A 20364-nucleotide genomic window follows, 5' to 3' on the forward strand; every position below is an offset into this window, starting at 1 on the left:
TGTTCGATGCAGCTTTACTTCCCAAGAAACTTGGTCAACAATGCCTCAAAAAGAAACGAGTCTCTTGAGAAGCCAGTGACGTCACTGCGGAGGAAGGTGCGGTGACGTCGGAAGTTCGATAGTGACACGCTGCTCCGTGGGTGGAAGGCGGACGGTGCATCATCACTCGCAACCAGATGTGGAAACCTAATCAAACCTATATGATACATTTACATACGTATCGTTTTTGATTTATACATTGTCATTATAAACAATATACATCGACTGCAGTCAGGCGCACAAGAGCAGCGCAGAAATGATGCACTCATAGAAATGTGGGGGTGTAGCTTGTGAGCCAATGGTAATAAGGGAGAGGGAGGCGGGTGGACACTGTGCTGCTGCTGCTGCCGTTGTTGCTGCTGCTGCTGTGTGTTATCAACCGCCTCTGGTTTGTCTTTCCCATTCCACGAAGCGGGGCTTCTCCATCCTCCTCTGCATCCTCCTCGTCCTCTTCCTCCTCCAGCTTGGAATCGGTCATTGACGCCTCGCGGCACCTCGTCGGATCTCCAGCTCCGACGCCGGGAGGGAGGACGAACCTCGGATTTGGAGCCATGCGCACGGCAACGTTTCTGCGTGGGTCCGCGCAGTGACAGCCAGCCGCGGGGGATGGAGCGCTTGTCATCACATTCCTGCAGACGCAACCGACGGTGATCGAGCAGAGGAGGCTGCAGTGTGGACACAACACCATCATACAGACGCAGCGTCTTATCCGAGCGAGATTGCTTCTTGTTACCAGAGGTGTCGCCTTGCGTTTCAGCCTCAACAATGGGGTAAGTGATTAGGTTATTATCACAGCTCGCCTCACACTACCCTCTGTGGACATGCAAAACACAGCAAAGATGCAAAGCGTTTTATGTTACAGACACAATACTAAAATGCACCTTTTTAATGATTCATATTCGAGTGATGTGCTTGATCATAAAATGCTCTTCAAATGAACCTTGTTCTTAATTAAGTCTGTTAATAAGCCGGACTTAAGGCCCAACGTGGAAAGTTGCATTCATCCCCTAACTTTGAGATTCCTAAGGGATAGTTTGTTCCCAAAGTAAGGCAAAACGGAAGTACAAAAGTTCCTTCCCCAATTATATTCCATATAAATTCCAGTACATTGTGTCAAGTTACCCAGTGTATTGAGGTCCAAGCTACAAAGCTGAAATAAATATATCACTTCTTGATTTTGATATGAACCGTCTGAGAGGTATTCAAAGGTGTATTACTAAAATGTCCGAACCCCCTGACCTGGCCCGAATGTTAATTTTAACTACTGTCAAATGAGCAATCTTGATGAACACCATTTCATTCAGCTTCAATAAGATCAAATATATCCCCTCGCCACCCCTTTTTTTAAAACCGTATTTAATTTCATGCCATATTTCTTGTTAAGTGATTCGTGGAAGATGGGAAGCTGCACAAGCAAATGTGAAAACTCCTTGGCGAATGAAACAATCCCACCTCGCCATCACACTGTGTTCTCCCAGCCTACAATATAGACAGTTATGTAAGTTTTGAACATGGGCATAAATATGTGATTTTCTTTCCTCCAATGTGTCATCAGACATCTATTTTGCCACGCTCTGTACATCCTGTTCCGGGTCTTTCGATGGAAGTCTTGACAATGCTGAACGCTATTTGTGTGACTGAGAGTGGCATCTTGTCTCCATGGCAGCAGCTGTGACCTTAAATATCTCCTCCAACATGCGCCCACCAGCGCGATGTACCTGCTTGGTGTGCAACAGCGCTCATTTTCATGCCTCCCACCCGCCCTTCTTGAGCCCAGTGGTCCCTAACTCCCACCAGGCCTTGCTTTCATTAACAGATGTCTCCCACAGTTTAGTGGGATTAATGACCCACCAGGAGGTTGATAATATGGTGCGAGGCATGGTGCAATTCCAGCCAAAAACTCCTGCATTAGTTATAATGCACAGAAGGCTTCTCCGGAGCGCATTCACACCTCCCACTGTGTGGGCAGCAGCACATCATCCATCCATCCATCCATCCATCCATCCATCCATCCATCCATCCATCCATCCATCCATCCATCCATCCATCCATCCATCCATCCATCCATCCATCCATCCATCCATCCATCCATCCATCCATCCATCCATCCATCCATCCATCCATCCATCCATCCATGCATCCATCCATCCATCCATCCATCCATCCATGCATCCATCCATCCATCCATCCATCCATCCATCCATCCATCCATCCATCCATCCATCCAACGGTCTCCCACCTAGCAGCAGCTCTTGCCAAGTTCTGCCACGCTGGTGACTAAGGTACTCTTATGCAACCGACACAGTGAGTCAATTGATCCAATGGAACATGTCAAATGCGATTGAGAGCACAGCAAGGCTCCATGTGTTGGTATGTACCTGCACAGATTCTTTGAGGAAGTCTGAACGTGTGGTTCTGGCACCTAATTACAATCGTCTTTTACATTTCAAACTCCTGGTTCAAGTCTATGCCTATTACACTTTCTAGTTGGACATAACATCAATGCTTTCATGTAAACCAATGGAAAGAAAAATGTTTGTTGTCATGGCAACATGTAAGTATTGACGTTTGCCCTACGGTATCAGCTAAACTCCTACCATCAATCCAATTTTTTTTAAACAGTTCTTGTCCTCATTAGACTAGCAGGATTGGACTAGTCCGCAGCCAATCACAGGGCATCAAGAGACAACCAATCACTCACAATCAGATTCATTTAATGCAAGTCTTTTAAAAGAAAAAGACAATCTCTTGAGTGCTAGCCAATTTAGAGCATTCTGACTGATCTTTCTAGCTCACAGAATATTAAATGAAAGATTAGACTCTCTTATTCCATCACACAAGAAATGTTTGTTTCTACCTCATTCGTTTTTTAGTAAACAGCAGTTAAACATAAATTGGTTTTACCCAAATCACTTGTTTTGGCCAAAAATAATTCCCAGGAAAAACTTTTTGTGAAACAATTTTGTTATTATATTTTTTGCAATAAATAAATAAATAAATACATTGATTAGTTAAATAAATTGGCAACATTTGTACGAAATTATTAGCCTGACTGTTTAACCCCAGGCACTTTATTCCCATTAGAACACTTTGTACTATTTTTTTTGTTTTTGGTTTTGCTTCTACTTTTATTATTGCTGCAATGTTAATTTAATAACAACAAATGTACGTGACCAAAGACATACATTAGGGAGAATGCTAATAAAAACAGGAGTTTTATATTTTATTCCTAAAAAATACATTTGATATTATTGTAAAAATACTTCACTTCAATTTGAACAAATACAAATTGTACTTACCCTACATGACTGACTTTTAGATTAAATGAAAATATGTTGTGGCAAAAAGTTAATTACAACGTGTGTTGGGCAGTGATTCTTTTGCATAACACTAGAGTGAGCCCTACCTGCCACTAGTGGTACTACAAGTACCACACTTTGAGGATCACTACTGTAACAACTGCTGGCACTGTCACAACACTGAGCTGTTGCCAGTTTGGAGCTACAGCCAGAAGTATTAGTACCAGTTCTTCGATTTCTATTTTTTAATTGCAAAAGCATGCAAAAGTCACTGACTACTTCATTGCGGAGTCTCCGTCATGTACCTTAAAGAGGTACGTGATCACTGACTGATAGTATTTCCTGCTTTCCACAAGAATGACTAAACTGGGCCAATCTTCTCTTTTCCCAATTTTTTGAAGTGCAGTGTGATTTTTCTTACCTGTCCCTCGTCACCCTTGGTTCAATACCAAGCTTCTTTCTGCTTGCTGTTATGACACGTTGGGGAATGTGGACAACAATTAGAGATGTCTATCAACTTTCAATAGGAAAATACTATCAATTCTTGCCCCCCCAATGTTATCAGGCGTGTGTACTGTAGGGGAAAGTTACAAACGGGGTCATCTAAGGCACGTTCAGTAAATAGAGCAGCTTGACGCGCACTCATTAAAAAGCACTCCACCTAATGTGAGCTCAACTCTCTTTCAAGCGCTTCTCTGTGGAATTAAAAAAATTCTCAAGAAGAAAAGCCTCTTGGGTACTGCGTGGGGGTCAAGGTGTCTAAGGAAAGTGAGCTCTCCTGGGATGGACAACTATTATGCAATGTTTGTTTTTCCTGCACAAAACAGAGGCAGCTGCATAGTTAAAGGGGGACAGACCGAAGTAGAAAATAGCATGCAGCCTTTTTGCATGATGAAGTGACACAAGTGAAAGCAGCTTGGCTCCACAGTGAAGTTGTTCACATCTGTGCAACAAGCCCCTGCGGTGCATCGTATAGACAACTCCAGCTCCAACTGAAGAAGTGTGTGTGCATGTGTGCGCGTGTCTTTCTGTCATGCCTCACAGGCGACTGACTCCCAACCAGACAACAGACGTACTTCATCTGTTGGAGGTGTGAATCATTTGGAAAAAAAATATTCCAAATATGATTTTGTTTCCTCAGTATTGCGATTTTCATATCATATACAATTCTTCCCATGTATTTTCTAAAGGGAAGTCAACCTCCCCAAAATTCTTTACTCTATGTTCTAGGCAACTAGAACAGTCTTAAACACAGTATTCTGGATAATACTGCTTTTGTGGAATATGAATTTAACACCAAAACGCACCTATTTTTACTCATTTCACTGGATGACCATCATCTGAGCCGTGATTGGTTATTACTTGAGCCATGAGCAATTGTGATGTCATAATCAGTCATCAGCAAGTGGCAAGACGGCAGCCACCTAAGATGCTTAAAAACAGGTGAATTTGTATTCCACAAAAGCAATATGTATCAGAATTATGTGTTTACTCTAATGAAAGCAAACACAGCATATTATTCTAAAGAAAATTTTGGGGTTGACATCCCTTTTAATAAATTATGAGAGCAAACGGGGTCAGTTATGATCGCAACAGACCTCCAGGAAATAACTACGATGTAATTTAGCTGCTGATTAAAATGAATGAAGAACTGTTTCAAGGACACATGAAGGAAAAAAAACATCACATGAATGTCGAAGTAGGTCGGCCCTTTTTTTCTCCCGCCAACCGGTGGGTGTCACATATTGTAACAAAACGCTCGGGCATTCAGGTGAGAATCAAAGCGCAGGAATGTTGTGGTGTTTGATGCGCGCCCAAGTGAGCGACAAGCCAAATTAGCCGCAGCAGCTTTGTCGAATTATGCAATGCGATGGGACGCCAGTTGCCAAGCAGCTATTGCACAGATCACACAGACAGGCCGTGCTTGTGTGTTGTGTGCACAGTTGCAATGACTCACAGTTCCGCCACTTGCACTGCTGTCCATGATTATGATAATTTGCACTCCACAAGCAGCTTTTTGGAGGAGAAGTAATCAGCCCAAATTCACTCTCGCGCTTCCTATGCGCCCCCCGTTCCCCCATCAGGCTCCTCCCGACCAACTTCCCCCTGTTTCTGTGTTGTTCTGTCTTATCCAGTCTGGGCTAATCACACACAGGAGGGGGTACTGCTGATGAATTTTAATATTCATTTATACACCAAGCCTTTGATGTCCCTCATCACCCCCTCAGTGCAGTGTAAGCACTTCTCTATCTCCCGCTCTGCCAGCACTGCCAGCTCAGAATGTCTTCCCCCTGCACCCTGTGCTTTGACTGGGTGTGTGAGTGTGTACTGAATGTAGATTGTACCCGAAAAGCCGACTCAATGCTGTCAAGGATGAGGGCAATGTCAATGGTTAAAAAAAGCAATGAAGCAATGGAGACAGATGCATGAATGGAGAATCCAAAGACTTGAGTGTCCTCCACTGGCAGGGGTCAATCCAGACTCTTCTTTGGGTGTCATACAAAGGTCAATAAGGAATTAAGTCAAATCAGATGAACCCATCATGGAGCTTTATATCACGCGTATAAGCTACACTGATATAAATCCAACAACAATATTTTACAAAGAGAATGTGGTCCGTCGTGAAGGAAAACAGAATTTAGACCGGATAAAAGCAGGTCTAAGTTGTGGCGCAGGTGTAACACGATTTTGGTGGATTTGATCAAGGCAGGCAGGCGGCCAGATTCTGAGCTCCACCGACATGTGGTGAATGTCATCGTGTTTCATTGATAAATATGAGAACAGCCTGCGTCCATCCCTCTGAATTGTTGTATAAATCAATTCATTGAACCAATTATCATCTTATACTTTTAAAAGCAAGCGGGGATTGCTACCGCCACCCCCCTGTAAAGACTTTCTATAAAGTTTTGCACAAAATAAAAGTAGTTCCAAATATATTTTGCTGTCTGTGGCCTTCCCATAATAGAAGAGTTGGACAAAAAATTAATCCAGCCTTTAGATGAATTAACCAAACTATTTGGATTCTTTGACAGGTGCACTTGTTCCTTTGAGAGTGTTCCACAGGGTCTGTTTCTATATACACACATGCAGGAAAGTTAGTCCATGTGGAAAGTGGTGCCCAGCGGGGTGTGTCTTTGGCAGCAAAGCGTGGCCTACTGTCTATATTTAGCCCTAAACGCTTTCTTTTCTCGCCTGTGTGACCCTCGCTCGTTGCTGCAGACATTCCCATATCGGCGCATAGAGAGACGCCACTGACTGCAAAAGAGGGCAAAGACTGCATGACTGCAGCTGGCTGGCAATGATGATGACACAATTACTCTCCATTTAATGCGTGCGTTTATAGTCAAGAATACACCTGCGCATACTGGACGATGCACATTCATAGTCGCTCTGGTTTGGACTTTATTTTTTGGTAACGATGGGGGATGGTGAGCTCGTTTTTCAGTTGCCCGGGAGATCCGGCTCTCCGGCGGACAGCAGGAGTTTCAGCAGCGGCGTTGGCTTCGGGGAGACTTTGCTACTGCGGCACAAAGAAGTTCATAACTTTTTTTTCGTCCCCTTCAGGGAGCAGCCCATTTACAGCACGCGGGCCCACGTCTTCCAAATTGACCCCAACACCAAGAAGAACTGGCTGCCCACCAGCAAGCATGCCGTCACCGTGTCCTACTTTTACGACAGTACTCGCAATGTCTACCGCATCATCAGCCTGGATGGTACCAAGGTGAGCTTAAGTCCTTCCCTGCAGCCTTTGCATTATGCACTTTCTTCAACTCCTGCTCACTGGCTTGGTTTTATCAAGGTGTCCTGCTTTCACACAACTTTGCAAGAGGTGCTTCTGCTCTTTAAATGCTCAGCACTGTGAAAGCATTGCACACTGTCATAGGACTTGTAGCTCATGTTTCAATGTGTGCTTATGTGTGTGTGTGCTGAGACTATGCATATAAATACTATCCGCACATGTGCTGTATCTGCAAGTCTGTCTGATATAATGTACAGCCTTAATCTGACAGACGACTGAGTTTTCTTCAAAAGCCTGCCAAACTTGAATGATTAAAAAAAATCACCAATTTTATTGAATGTGGCTTCAAAATCTTCCAAATGGATGTTACTATGTTATCTTTAATTGGTCTTGTGATAAGTGGGATTTGAAGATTGTATGTAGTTTCCCACCCACACACAAAAAGAAAACCTGAGACTAGGTTTCCACAATTCAGTACTACGTAGATCCCAGTATTTTTCCGTTTTCAGGAATTATCTTCAAATACATATATTGTCTCTGAATTCCCTCGACATTGTCTTGAATCGCAAGTGCGCAATATGCATCAAGATATTCAGATAATTGTTATAATTCATTCATGATCAAGTCGAGGGTTGCGAATAAGAGTCGAGATGGTAAATAAGAAAAGCCACGGTGAACATGCTGTAATGATAATAATGTAACTTTAACATTTCCTCCAGCACCTCACATCACATTAACACGAGCAAATTAATTGATTATGTAGCACTCATGCATGCCGAACATAACCCTTGCCATACTCTTATTGATGTCAGTTAATCAGAATGTTCCACAGCATCACCACTGATCGATTAGCTGTTAATTAGCTCTGCTTTAGAGATGTTGGATTACAGTATGGAAGACTTAAAAGATTTTTTTGTCGCTGCCAACAATTCTTATTAACTGACCAAAGTGTGCTGAGTAAAGTCTCTACATAATTCATGACCTTTTAACACTGTCTCGAGCGCTCTGCTACGTCTGGAGATATTTATGAAGAATCACTTTCCATTGCTTGAGTCTGTTATAACTAGAATTTATGGGGAAAAAAAACAGTGTTGTTTCAAGATTAGTTGGTCTGGAAAGTTGATTGATTTGTTGATGGTAAGATGAGGGGTTCACTGTTCACTTATCAGCTATAATATTGAACAATTGAATTGCGCTTATACTAGAGGTGTTTCTAGTATTTTGTCCTCACGAAGCTTCATTTTGTTGCCACGGTATTAGAAACATTCCTTGAGATTTTCTTTTTGACTGATATATAGTCCAGCAAATGCATTGCAGCTATTGCAAGCTTATTTTTGTTACCAAATACATTTTGAATAAATAAATTGTAAATAAAATATATTAAAATAAAATGTAACAAATAAACTAAGCATTTCCATTGACATTCTGATTCCTAAACATTAGTTAACCCAACTAACCTGAACCCAAAATAGTCCCTTTCTCTGCTTCTCCATTTGACCTGCACATGCACTCAGATACATTAAACACACTGTAGTAAGTTCATTTAAAATGTATTAAGTGGGTCTCCTCTGCGCCGCAGGCAATAATTAACAGCACCATCAGTCCCAACATGACGTTCACAAAGACCTCACAGAAGTTTGGCCAGTGGGCGGACAGTCGCGCTAACACTGTCTACGGCCTGGGATTCTCCACTGAACATCATCTGTCCAAGGTAACAACGCCCTCCCCCCCCCCCCCCCTTTCTCTAGTATGATTAAGGTGTTGCACAGCAGAACCAGAACAAACTCAAAAGTATGGCCGCATCTAATGTGTCAGGCAAGCCAAGCAAAGATAAAGATGCTTATAACCAAAGCTGATATAGCGTGTATTTCCTGTTTCACATTTTATCTGGGATATTAATATCAGGTACGACGCTGGGCCTCTCCCCCTTCCCTCAATAGCTGCTCTTAATAATACCCATAAATCCCTTCACCTTTTTCCTTTAAGTTATTTATATCCAATGGTTCACTCGTAAATGTGAGTGCATGATTTTATACACGCTGATGTGATTTGGTCAGCTGCCAGGCCCTCAATTTTAATGTAAGGTAGACATTTAGTACAGGATAGTATTTACGCTCGGCTTTCTTCCGCTGTAAAGCAGTAATTGATAATTCTCCATGTATTTGACAAGCCTATTATTTTCAAATACAATAATTGTGTCGTGCGAGTAACCCTTACACCAGACATACGCCGCAATCTCAATAAAATAGGGATAAAGCAGTTTATATTAGCAATAAATTTTATGTTCATGGGGCCGTTATTAGTAAGCAGCCTTCAAACACTAATCATGGCCTTCAACATTTTTCTACTCTTGGATGTGACTTTTACACACTAATTGACTTTTATTACCCTCCCAAAATTCTTCTTCAAAAAAATACTCATAAAGATTCATTATATGTTCCCTACATCTTGTGGTACGGCACATCCAATGTCTTCACGTCGCACACTGACATCTATTGGATTTGCTTTGATGAGACGGGAGCTATCCTATTGCACCAAAGTGGAATGCTATTGAGTTACCGGCTGCCTAGCTACAGATGGCAGACCTGAGAGTGACTCAAGTTTCCAACCAGACACTCCTTCACTCAACTGTAGACTTGAATTTAAAGGAACATTTGAAATATCGTAATGTTGCACGTCACAGTGACTAAAATTTGCGTGTGTGTGTGCAGTTTGCAGAGAAGTTTGCAGAGTATAAAGAAGCAGCGCGGCTTGCTAAAGAGAAAAGCCAAGAGAAGATGGAAATGGCCACTTCGCCATCTCAGGTATGTCAAGTCAGAACCAAAAAGCATCCTCAACCTTTATACTCAAATGAAAAAAGTGTTAGAGAAAACAGATGGATCAATAACAACATCTAAGTTTATTATACTGCTATGTAAAAATAAAAACGTTTTTTCTTTTATTTATACTATGCGCATATTTATATTTAAACCATAACTAATTTATGTGATTCAAAATCATTTATTTTTTATTTTTTTTTATGATGAATTACATCTATATTTTTTAAATGAGAATATTAATTTAACAATAGTTTTGCCATGATGTTATTTTGCAGGAGTGAGAGCAAGTGTAAACATGAATTCAAATCATCTCCGATCATTTGCATTATTATATTTCTAAAAGAACAATATCGGACACCGCTATTGTATTCGGTCTCATTTTTAGATTGTTTAGGCATACCTAATATTTTGGCCAGAGCATACCAGTAGTGAGGTGCTGTTGCGTATTAGCATGCAAAAATCTGTCTCCTTCTCCCATTTTTGCTGAGGATTAAAGCAAATGAAAGAAGGCCGCTTTGATTGGCAATGAATGAAGTCAACTGTGACCACAGAGGCACAGTCCTCCCCTCCTGCAAATCCGCCTGCCTGCGGACATCGTCAACAATTACACCGCTCATGAAAACAGAGCGCTAAATATTGTCCTACGAGGAATATATTATTTGACTTCTACTGTATTAAATGAAATTGTTCCTCACACACGCAAATTAAGTTCATTGAAGACTGACAGTCCACAGTCATAAATGTGTTTCTATATACGCCCCGGGAATGCCTGGCGACCATTCCTGGGTGTTCCCAAAGTCAGCTGGCTCCAGCTCACAATCCCGCAATTCTGAACAGAAGAAGCGGTAAAAAACGGAAGGCTGGCCGAGCGGCTCCTCTGCCTTCTAATGAAGTGTTTAGCATCCATTTTGATGTTACTCAAGATGGTTGCCTCCCTTTTACCGTGCTTCCCTAACCCTTTTGTCTCGTGGGAGTGTTTGCCTCTTAACTCTGTATAATGGGCAACTTTATATTCATGAACTGAAATAAACAAAGCTCTTCTGGATGACAAGTCGTCTGCATGTGAGGCTTTTCTATGGAATGTTACATACATAATAGAAGTTTGTGGGAGGAAATGAGTGTATTTTAAAGGAGACATATGTGCTGTCGTTTAAATGTTGTTAACAGGCCTTTACGGAACTTTGTTACGAAAGCTAGCATCATCGGGCCGCCATCACAAACGAGAGGAAATCTCCCTCTATTCAAAGTTTGCATTTTTATAACGAAGCCTCCCTTTTGGAAGGAATTGTTCTTTTAAAAAAAAAGAGGAAGGGGAAACTAAAGCAGAGCGCGACATGCTTCTCCCATTAAGCCGAATCCCAATCGGACTTGACCACTTTGAATGAGAAACGGGAAGTGTAACAAGAGACATAATCTGTCCCTTATCTCTGACTTCCGTCTCGTCCATTAGGAATTTACACAAACCGGGCCGTTGTGTTTGTGCACTGTGCACCCAGCCCGAAATCCTAATAGCTCTGTTTCATGTATGTGAAACATTGAAATGATTTGTCTCAGCTTGTATGGGACATAAAGATAAGCTGCACTCGTTCAATTTACTCAGCGAGCTATTTCACAACCTATCAGCACGTGCGAGTGCTCATAAAGTGTTCATCAGTGTTGGAAGCAGCCGAGCAAGCGCATACAAACACACCTCCATCATTTCCCCAGTGAACTATTTATGTATATGGGAAAGATGATTCATTTATGAGGTTCTCTGCTTGCTATAATAAAAGACCCTGGAGATTGACTTTGTCGTTCTAGATTTTTCTGTTGTTGCGCAAAGCCTTGATGAAATGTAGCCATGAATTGTGTATGCGCGCACTTTCAAAAATATTGCGACAGTGAGTTGAACAGTGAGGCATATTTTTTTTTAGGCTGAACATATTTGGGTTGGACTTCAAAAGCAGCTTTGCTTACCTTTTGCTTTTGCCGTGATTCACACAGTGTAATCAAACTGCGGCTGATCAAAAAGTCCAATTTTTGTACTTCTGACATTTACAGAGTGATGACAAAAATGACCTAAGCTGCAAATTTTTCTTTCACCCGAAGGAGTCTCCAGCTGGGGATTTTTCGTCACCTTTGACCCCTGTGACTCCACCCATGGAAAATATCAACGGCACAGATGAAATCTGTGACACGACCCCCAACTCAGACTCCAGACCAGAACCGTCACAAAACGCACTGGCCTTCGCTCATAGGTACGTCGCCCACGCTGGCGTCCGCCATGTCGCACCCGCCACAGGTGCCCTACTTCCTGTCTTGTCACTTTGAAGCGCACAGTTAGCACTTTGCTCTTTTTTTTTTTTTTTGCTTGTGTGAGCCAATATTTTTTTATTTCAGTGGCTGTTGCCATGTCAGCATGGTGAGGTAATCTCCCACTATTCATCACTGCTTTCTCATGTCTCTCCTCTCTAGGGAGCAGTTTAAGACTTGTCGAGTCTGCTCTTTCTGATAGGGCTGTCATGACATGGCTGACTACTGCTGTTTACAATATCAAAAAAAAAAAAAAAAAGTAAAAAAGAAAAAGATCAGGCTCAAAGCTTATAAATATGCATGCCATGACTTGGACATGGTGATATTTTGGTGTAGTGATTGTGTACTATTGGACCAATTGGTTCTCAGGAATGGTTTATGGGGCCATTTTAAACATGCTTGTTGATCAAATTAGTATGCTAGCCAACTTTATGCTTTCTTTTTACATGTAACTGCAATCTAATAATGTGTGTATCTGACAGTGCATGCTACTGTATTATTGCTCTTCTTAGCAGTGGATTATGTTCCTTATCAGATCCGTATGCACTGTTGTGAGATCAGATCTCAAATAATTGATGGAGGTGCAGCACATGGGCAGTTTTTCCAATTTATGCCCAAAAAGGTGTCAATGACTTGTTCTATAAGACTTACACAATGTGTGGAGTGGGCGGTGGAAAAAGACGAAATGAAAAAAAGAGTGTACAAAAGCTCTGCTCTCTCTCTCTCTCTCTCTCTCTCTCTCTCTCTCTCGCCCTCTTGCTCTCGCTCTCTCTCGTGCGCTCTCTCTCTTTTCAAAATTGAGCTGCTATGTTCCGAGGAATGTATCATTTACTGTCACGTCTCTGTAATCTTGTACCAATCATTTCAATTTTCCTCAATCGTCTGAATTAAAGACATCAATCAAGGAATGTATTATCATTCATTAGTTCCGAATGAAAGTCCATGTTGGAGGCCTTTGGTGGGAATTTAATCATATGTTTCCAAATGGGTTTAAAATCTTAAGCATGAATGCTTTGGAATTCCCAATGTTCCATCATGAATTCTTTATGGCTCAGGAGAAGCTGTGTGCAGTCAGAGCAGCTTGTAGCGAGGTGTGTGTGTTGTGTGTGTGTCTCTTAATGCTGTATGCGTGGGAGACAGGCTCCACTCGGGAACTTGCCACTGCAAGCTTGGACATAACAAGCAAACCTCTGTCTTTTCTCATTTTAGAGGTATATGCAAAGAGGATGGCTGCAGCATTCCATCCTTGTTTTGCCATTATTATGTGCTGCCCTGAAAAAAAGTCTGTTGGATTTACATTGAAAAAAGTGTGGACATTGTTTGCATGCATTATTGTCATGTTTCAACAACATGAATAGGATTTTATTTTGGGCAATTGTGAAACTTGATTTTTTTTTGTGTGCAACCAATTTTCAAATTTATTTTCTTTCCATGTAAATCCTACACACTTTTTTCCCAATGTGTCAGGAGCATTTTGAAGAAATTATTCGTGGTCCAATACCACTTGAATGTGTGATATGCTTTAATGTAAATGGCCGGGGACACACAAATCCTTTTTGATCCATTTTAAAATTATTATCTAGTTACGACTAGAATTAATAATGTATTGGTTGAAATGTTTGTTTTGAGAGACGGAAGACTTTAAAAAGTTGTTAAATATTAAAGGAAAAAGAAATTTCATTATACCCTTTGAAAATAAGTATTTTTTAAAGATGTTAGTGATTTGTGGCATAATTTTGAGCTTTGCAATCAATTATTAATTTTGAACTTTGGATAGTAGATTAAGTGTAAACTAAGCAAATAATGTGCGTTGACGTCATGTTTCTTGCGAAGTACAAATTTTCAAGCTGTCTTTACTTTTAGTAGTGTTGAGATATTGCAAGATAATGCAGATATTATGTTCCCAAACCCCCTTTTAAAAAATAAATAGAAAAATAATTGAACATTTTTTTTCCCTGGCTTCTCATTTTAAAACTAGCAATCAACAAGTAAAAACTAATTCGATTTTGTTTTCCATTAAAACAATTGTGAACCAACACAGCCACGATTATATTGTAAGACCATTTTATTATAACACAATTTGTAATTCACTCACTTCTTTGTGTTCAATATAATATACATAGTAGTTGCCTGCTGCTATTGCTAATCACATATTATCTGTTAATGAAATGATAGCTAAAGAGACAAATTTTGTAGGTGTACTTTTTTGAACTTTGGTGCGTAAACCGGCACTCACTGGGTGCTTGAGTGTGCTGAGCCCAGATCATTTTGCAAGCGTAGGCCCTCATGTGTGGGTGCCAGAAGCAGAGGCAGCAAGCGGAGGATGACAGACAGCTTTTATACATCGCTTGATGTGTTGGCCTGTGAGGAATTTTATTTCAGTTTTTTTCGGCGGTGGTCTTGAGTGAACGGGGGCGTTGCGTATGCCGAACGTCACGGCGCCGTGAGCGCCTTCCTCCGCTGCTGCCATGGCAACTGCTTCTTGAAGGTGTTCAGTGAGGGGGGAAGAAGTAACCTGACGATGCTGCAACGTCAGCGCACGTGTGATGCAGACAAACCGAGGGAATCACACACGTTTAGTTGATCCTTTGAGGGGTTTTCTATTAACTGGGGAAGAGTCAAGGACAAATCGACAAATTGTTTATTCAGGAGTTATGAGATGGCAGAAGTGGGTACAAACCTTTAGAGTCAAAATTCACACCAACCAAAAATTGTGCAGAAGTAACTGTTCACAAAAGGTTTTGTGTACACTTCTTCAACTACAAATACTCTGTTACAAACAAATTGAAAATAGTACAACTGAGTTGTCGAGCAATACCAGTAAAACAACTCAGCAAATGCAAAATGTCGTTTAAGATTTCCGAGACATCAGTTAACTTACCGTCCGTGTGACTCACACACGTTGTCCCGAGCCCAAATTCAGCCTCCGGTCACTCATTGAACGACAATCACCGCCATTTTTCTCCATTTATTGCTCCGTTGCTAGCTTTTGCCTTTCCCGTCCGTGTACGTCTTCACTTCTTGACGTCTCTCCTGCTCTCTGAGCGCCTGTGTGGGGTTTATACATTGACGTGCTTTGGTGACAGCGTGTGTGTGTATGTATGTGTGTGCGTGTGTGTGTGTGTGTGTGTGTGTGTATCTGTCAGTTCACATGTGTAGGATGGCGTGTCGTCTCCCTCCTATGCGTCACACGCACACACACACATTTGCACTCCAAGAAGGGGGCGGCTGTTGTGTAAGAAGTGAAGGCGCCGTAGGAGTGTCGAGTGAATTAGATCAGGGATTTTTCTCCCTGAGTGCACAGAGAGTGGCTGCTATTGGAAAAAGTGGAATTCTGTATCTCCATGTAGGTGTGTTTGTGATGACAAGGGAGGAGAACAGAAGAGAACCTGAATATTGTTGGGCATGTTAAGGACCGGCCTTTTCAAAGACACCTGACTTTTGTTGACCTTTGTACCCAACAACTAGTTTTTGAAAAGCAGCTAGTGAGCATTATCTAAACATCCGCAGTGATTGTCGCTCCGCCAACAGATCAAACGTGATGTGGAGGTAAAGTGTTATTATTTAAATCAAACCTCAACTCTGAACATTGCGGCATGTACATCTTTTTCTCTCTGTCATAACGCTCATTCACAATTTATTCGTTTTCTCCCTCGGTCACACTTCTCATCTTCTTGTGGATCTGGATTAGATTAGGCCTCGGACAGTCTGGGGCTATAATCTCAGATTACGGTCGATTGGTGAGACTTGATAGGGAGATGGCTTCTGGTCTTGATGTCGACTGCAATACTAGATGTGTAGGATGGATAGGTGCGTTAAATGTTTATGGCGTACTGATTGAACGGTGAACGGATGAACAGATGATGGCTGGATAATGGATGGCGAGGTGATAAACGGAAGAATGGATGGATATAAAGGTCTTTAGGTTAAGATGTGCTATGTATGATTGATGGATGGATGGAGGCATTGATGGCTAATGGAGCGGTAGATCTGCGTATGGATGATGAGTGATGATGGCGAGATTGGTCTGTAGGTTGCTAAATGGATGTATGGCGAGCCGGCGGATGGATTAACAAAGGACAGCTGGACGATGGAATGAAAGAAAATTGGCAGAAAAGTGGATTGATTCAAGGCCGATAGATTACACCCTGTGCAAGCGTTGACTGTGTCATGTTCAATTGTAACTGTCCGGTGTTTTCAAGTCACTATATGATCACCGCGTATGATTGTGTCCCGCAGCCCGGCAATGACAAAACACTGGGAAGCCGAGTTGGAGGCACTAAAGGGGAACAATGCCAAGCTAACAGCGGCTCTGCTGGAGTCTACTGCCAACGTCAAACAGTGGAAACAACAACTGGCTGCCTACCAGGAGGAGGCCGAGAGACTACACAAACGAGTAAGCGGGGGCTTCATTTCGTGCACCGCGTGGTGACGTGTTCTTTTTGATACCCAAAATACATTTGGTGCAAAATGAAGCGCTCATCATGTAAGGCTTGGAGGGAAAGGTTTTGGCATTCAGATGAAGAGAAGCTAGTTGTGATCATGATCAATGTCATTCAACTCCTTTTAGGTGACAGAGCTCGAATGCCAGAGCAACCAAAGCCCGGCCATCAAATCTCAGAAGACAGAACTCAACCAAACCATCGAGGAACTGGAGGCAACCCTGAGGGACAAAGAAGAGGCGAGTTGACCACTTGACACTCTTGTTTTACACCATTTGACTCTATGCTGTCATTTTCCAGGAAATGGAAAAACTAAAAGAAGAATTGGAAAACATGAATGACCTCATGGAGCAGAAAGACACTCTCTCCCAGAAACTGGAGGTCAGCCCTCGTCCCTCTGCTGAATTATAGATGGCACCGTCATGTCCCAAATGTGCCTTTTGCTTCTCCCTCAAAAGGAAACGGAGCTCCGCAGTCGGGTGCTGGAGCAGCAGCTGGCGGGGGCCGAGCAGCGGCTGGAGGAGACTCAGGAGGAACAGGAGAACTTCAGGAAGAGCCTGCGAACGCTGCTGGAGCTGCTGGACGGCAAGATCTTTGAGCTGACCGAGCTCAGAGACACTCTGGCCCGACTCATAGAGGAGGCCAGCTAAGAAAAGGAGCTGCCACACGTCTTCATTACAGAGCCATACAACCACCTTCCCCATGATGAAGTTGAGAGCCCTCAAAAATCTGATTGCGATCTTCCCCCTTTGTGGCTCAGATAACGAGACTCATCTTTGCCTCATTGAATCTATGTATCATTCCTTCTTTCCATTTTCAGTTTGACACAATCAAAATAATTGCCTGTGTATTTGTTTTAGATAGCTGGAATTTGTCACTAACATTTCTCATACTAATCAATAGATGGCGATGGCGTGGCGCTAGAAGATATCATGCTGCTTCTCCATCCAAAATTCCACAACTGTGAATTTTGTACCACTAATTTGATTCCTCTTCACCTGAATCCCGCTAATTAATTGTAATTAATGTGAAGGCGCCAAGCTCTCGCCACCCATTGGTCAGGATGAGAAATATTGTCAGTGACAATAATATTCTAATATTCCAAAACCAATACATAGACAATTTTTCAATTTGTGTCTTGTGCTATATTTTACTTGTGTTTTATAAATTAAAATTGATAACCAAGCTGATATTAGACATTGACTCTCTTGCTCCAAAGAACAAACGAGAAACACGACCAATTAATCTCAATTTAAACCAAAACAAAAACACCAAACTAATCAGTTAATTGGCTATTAACAATTACATAACATTAATTGGATATTTTTCAATTGAAAAGGGAAAGAACAACTGATATTATTATTATTATTATTATACCCAAATTGGCTGCTTGTTGAAGTGATGGGACTCCAAGCCCCTCTCAGACGCCCACGTGCACACTCCCACTTAACTGTGCCTCAGTGCCATCTGTTGTGTCACTGCGAAAACTACACTACATCATCACAGCTTGTAGCAACGCCCCCCCCCCCCAACCCCACTTCACTCTCCCCTGACAAACGTGGAAAGTCATGTGGAAATAATGGCTCTGAAGACAGTAAAGAAAAAAATGTTGCCAAAGCTGCCAGATCTTTTCAAACATTGTCCTCACGCTACGCTGATTCAAAGTGACTCGACTGTACAGAGAAGCAACTAAGTGTCGCAGTTCCGGAGAATTAATGGACGACTTTCCACCAAAACACAAAGGAACATTGCAGATGCTCCCAATGTCTGGACGCACAGAGCTGTCACCAAACCGCATTACAATATGGTACACTTCAAAACCTTCCTTGATAGCAGTGGACTTTTTATATGAATTAGAAAAAAAGCAATCATTGACCTTTTACAGCAGATGGACCACATACCAAGACAAAGCCCTTGACCATCCATCCGAAGAGTCCATTAATTTCTATTTTTATCTAGATAAGATCATAATGCAAAGTCTTCAATACAATACACATTATGTTTTACTTAACATTTTATCTTAGCTAGGTGTTGTTTTAGTTCTTTGGCATTACCAAATTCCTATTTGCAGTGATTTTCTGCATATATGGATTTCTCCTCGTGATTTTCATCCATTTGCATTTTCTTTAAAAATGTTGCTTTGGCACCATCTTGCTGCATCTTGTTGCCAATGAACTATGTTTAAGTGAGTTGAGGAGTTCCATGTATTGATTTTTTATCATCTTGTGGCAATTTTAAACTAAAATCAAAGTTGGTTGACAGTACTAAATGCAGTGCTACCTGCAGTTGAATTCTTTTTAAATTGAAGGCACCCTTGTGTACATACATTTTTGAATCATGACTTTTTCCCATCTGCTGTATCTGGCTATCCATTTGCCCTTCATGTAAAATCCCCACTGCTTAATGGAAGATGGAAACCTTCTATGGGCGTTATCATGCTACACGGAAACGTCAGAAGGCCGTGTGACCTGGTCGGATGGGGCATGAGAGTGTCTCGCATCCAGACTGCTTCCACCGTCGCAGGCAACTGAGCCGTCTTCCTGCCAAACTCAGTGTGGCGTGCGTGTGTACGTGAGTGTGGAGCTTCTGACCTTCAGCTTCAAAGTGTGCCTTCCGAGCACACGCCAGCGGACATACCGATTCTTTGTACATAGTAAAATGTGTGTGTTGTGCCTGTTTTGGGGACACGGATGGTCGACACCTGCGCACTCACACTGAGCAATACCAGGCAGGCTCTGTACAACACCTCTCTGTCATTCTATCAGGTACTTTTTCTTCAAGTGGACTGCACACGCATCAATGCAGATGATCCCCCCCCCCCCCCTCACCCGACCAACAGGAAGTGAATTGCTCTTGACCGCTAACCTGTGTGGCAGCCCTCCTGGTCAAAGCGGTGCATCACGAAGGGCTTCTAGAGTGTTCTATTCACTTCTTGTGTGTGACTTTGCACCCTGAGTAAAACCGGCCACAGCTTTTCCCTCCTATGGGTGAACACAGAACTGTTTTTTGGTTTTTTTTTACACTGGCTATAATTGTGTTTTAATTAGAGAACCATATACGACAACTTTGTACTCATGTAAATGGATGGAAAGCAAATGCAGTAACGCTGTGCAACGACTTATTGTTGTGTATTAACCCATGGAAAAGTGTTACTGTAGAGTACAGTGGACTTTGTAAGCATAAGATGGCAATCTTTTGTCTATATTGATTCTGAAAATGCATAACAGTGCAATACTCCGATATGTACCGGGTCGATTATTATTATCTTTGGGAAATCTTTGCCTTTGACTTTCAAGGTCTCTCGTTTATTTTAAAAACCTCACGCAAGATGCTGCGACTTCAACAGTCCTAAATCACATTATGAATTGAGCACCTTGTTTTCACTGTGTAACCACTATTTCGAAACACCCCGATATATTTAGATTTGACTTTCACGCGGTGATACTCGATAAGTTGCACAGGTTAATACACTGGAATAAGGCCCATGTACCGAAACGTTACTCAAATGTAGACTTTGGAGGTGGAACACCTTAATTATAACATGCTTGATTGCTGACGAATGCCTTTGTACAGCGGTGGATATAAAAAGCTTTTTGTTTTCTTGTTTTGTAATGTATGGTATTTAATGTAGGTAATATTATTGTATTTAGAGGTATGAGAGGACCGGCAATATTTTTGACTATTTAAAGTAATTTTGAACTCATGATATTAAAGACGTACCTCAGGATACTGAT

General features: G+C 41.8%; 1 protein-coding gene across 3 annotated transcripts; it reads left to right on the forward strand.

Moving 5' to 3' along the window:
• Positions 1-681: 681 nt before the first annotated feature.
• Positions 682-20357, forward strand: homer1b (homer scaffold protein 1b). Of its 3 annotated transcripts, none has more exons than XM_061279351.1 (9): positions 682-809; positions 6903-7059; positions 8657-8788; positions 9789-9881; positions 11985-12133; positions 16428-16584; positions 16759-16869; positions 16931-17011; positions 17089-20357. In XM_061279351.1, exons 1-9 carry the CDS (start codon positions 805-807, stop codon positions 17278-17280), a joined length of 1077 nt encoding a protein of 358 aa, XP_061135335.1. In that variant the 5' UTR covers positions 682-804; the 3' UTR covers positions 17281-20357. The 3 variants fall into 3 exon arrangements, with proteins under 3 accessions (XP_061135335.1, XP_061135336.1, XP_061135334.1); XM_061279352.1 differs by lacking the exon at positions 682-809 and adding an exon at positions 6540-6669; XM_061279350.1 differs by lacking the exon at positions 682-809 and having other exon boundaries at positions 6545-7059.
• Positions 20358-20364: the final 7 nt, after the last annotated feature.

Source organism: Syngnathus typhle, linkage group LG5 (assembly GCF_033458585.1).
Source record: "Syngnathus typhle isolate RoL2023-S1 ecotype Sweden linkage group LG5, RoL_Styp_1.0, whole genome shotgun sequence".
In the NCBI taxonomy this organism is placed as follows: Eukaryota; Metazoa; Chordata; class Actinopteri; order Syngnathiformes; family Syngnathidae; genus Syngnathus; species Syngnathus typhle.

Coding starts and splice junctions, on each gene's coding strand:
- homer1b (XM_061279350.1), top strand. CDS start 6,757: ATGGGGGATGGTGAGCTCGTTTTTCAGTTGCCCGGGAGATCCGGCTCT. Junction 12,134..16,427: donor GCACTGGCCTTCGCTCATAG/GTACGTCGCCCA, acceptor TGTGTCCCGCAG/CCCGGCAATGACAAAACACT. Junction 16,870..16,930: donor CCCTGAGGGACAAAGAAGAG/GCGAGTTGACCA, acceptor GTCATTTTCCAG/GAAATGGAAAAACTAAAAGA.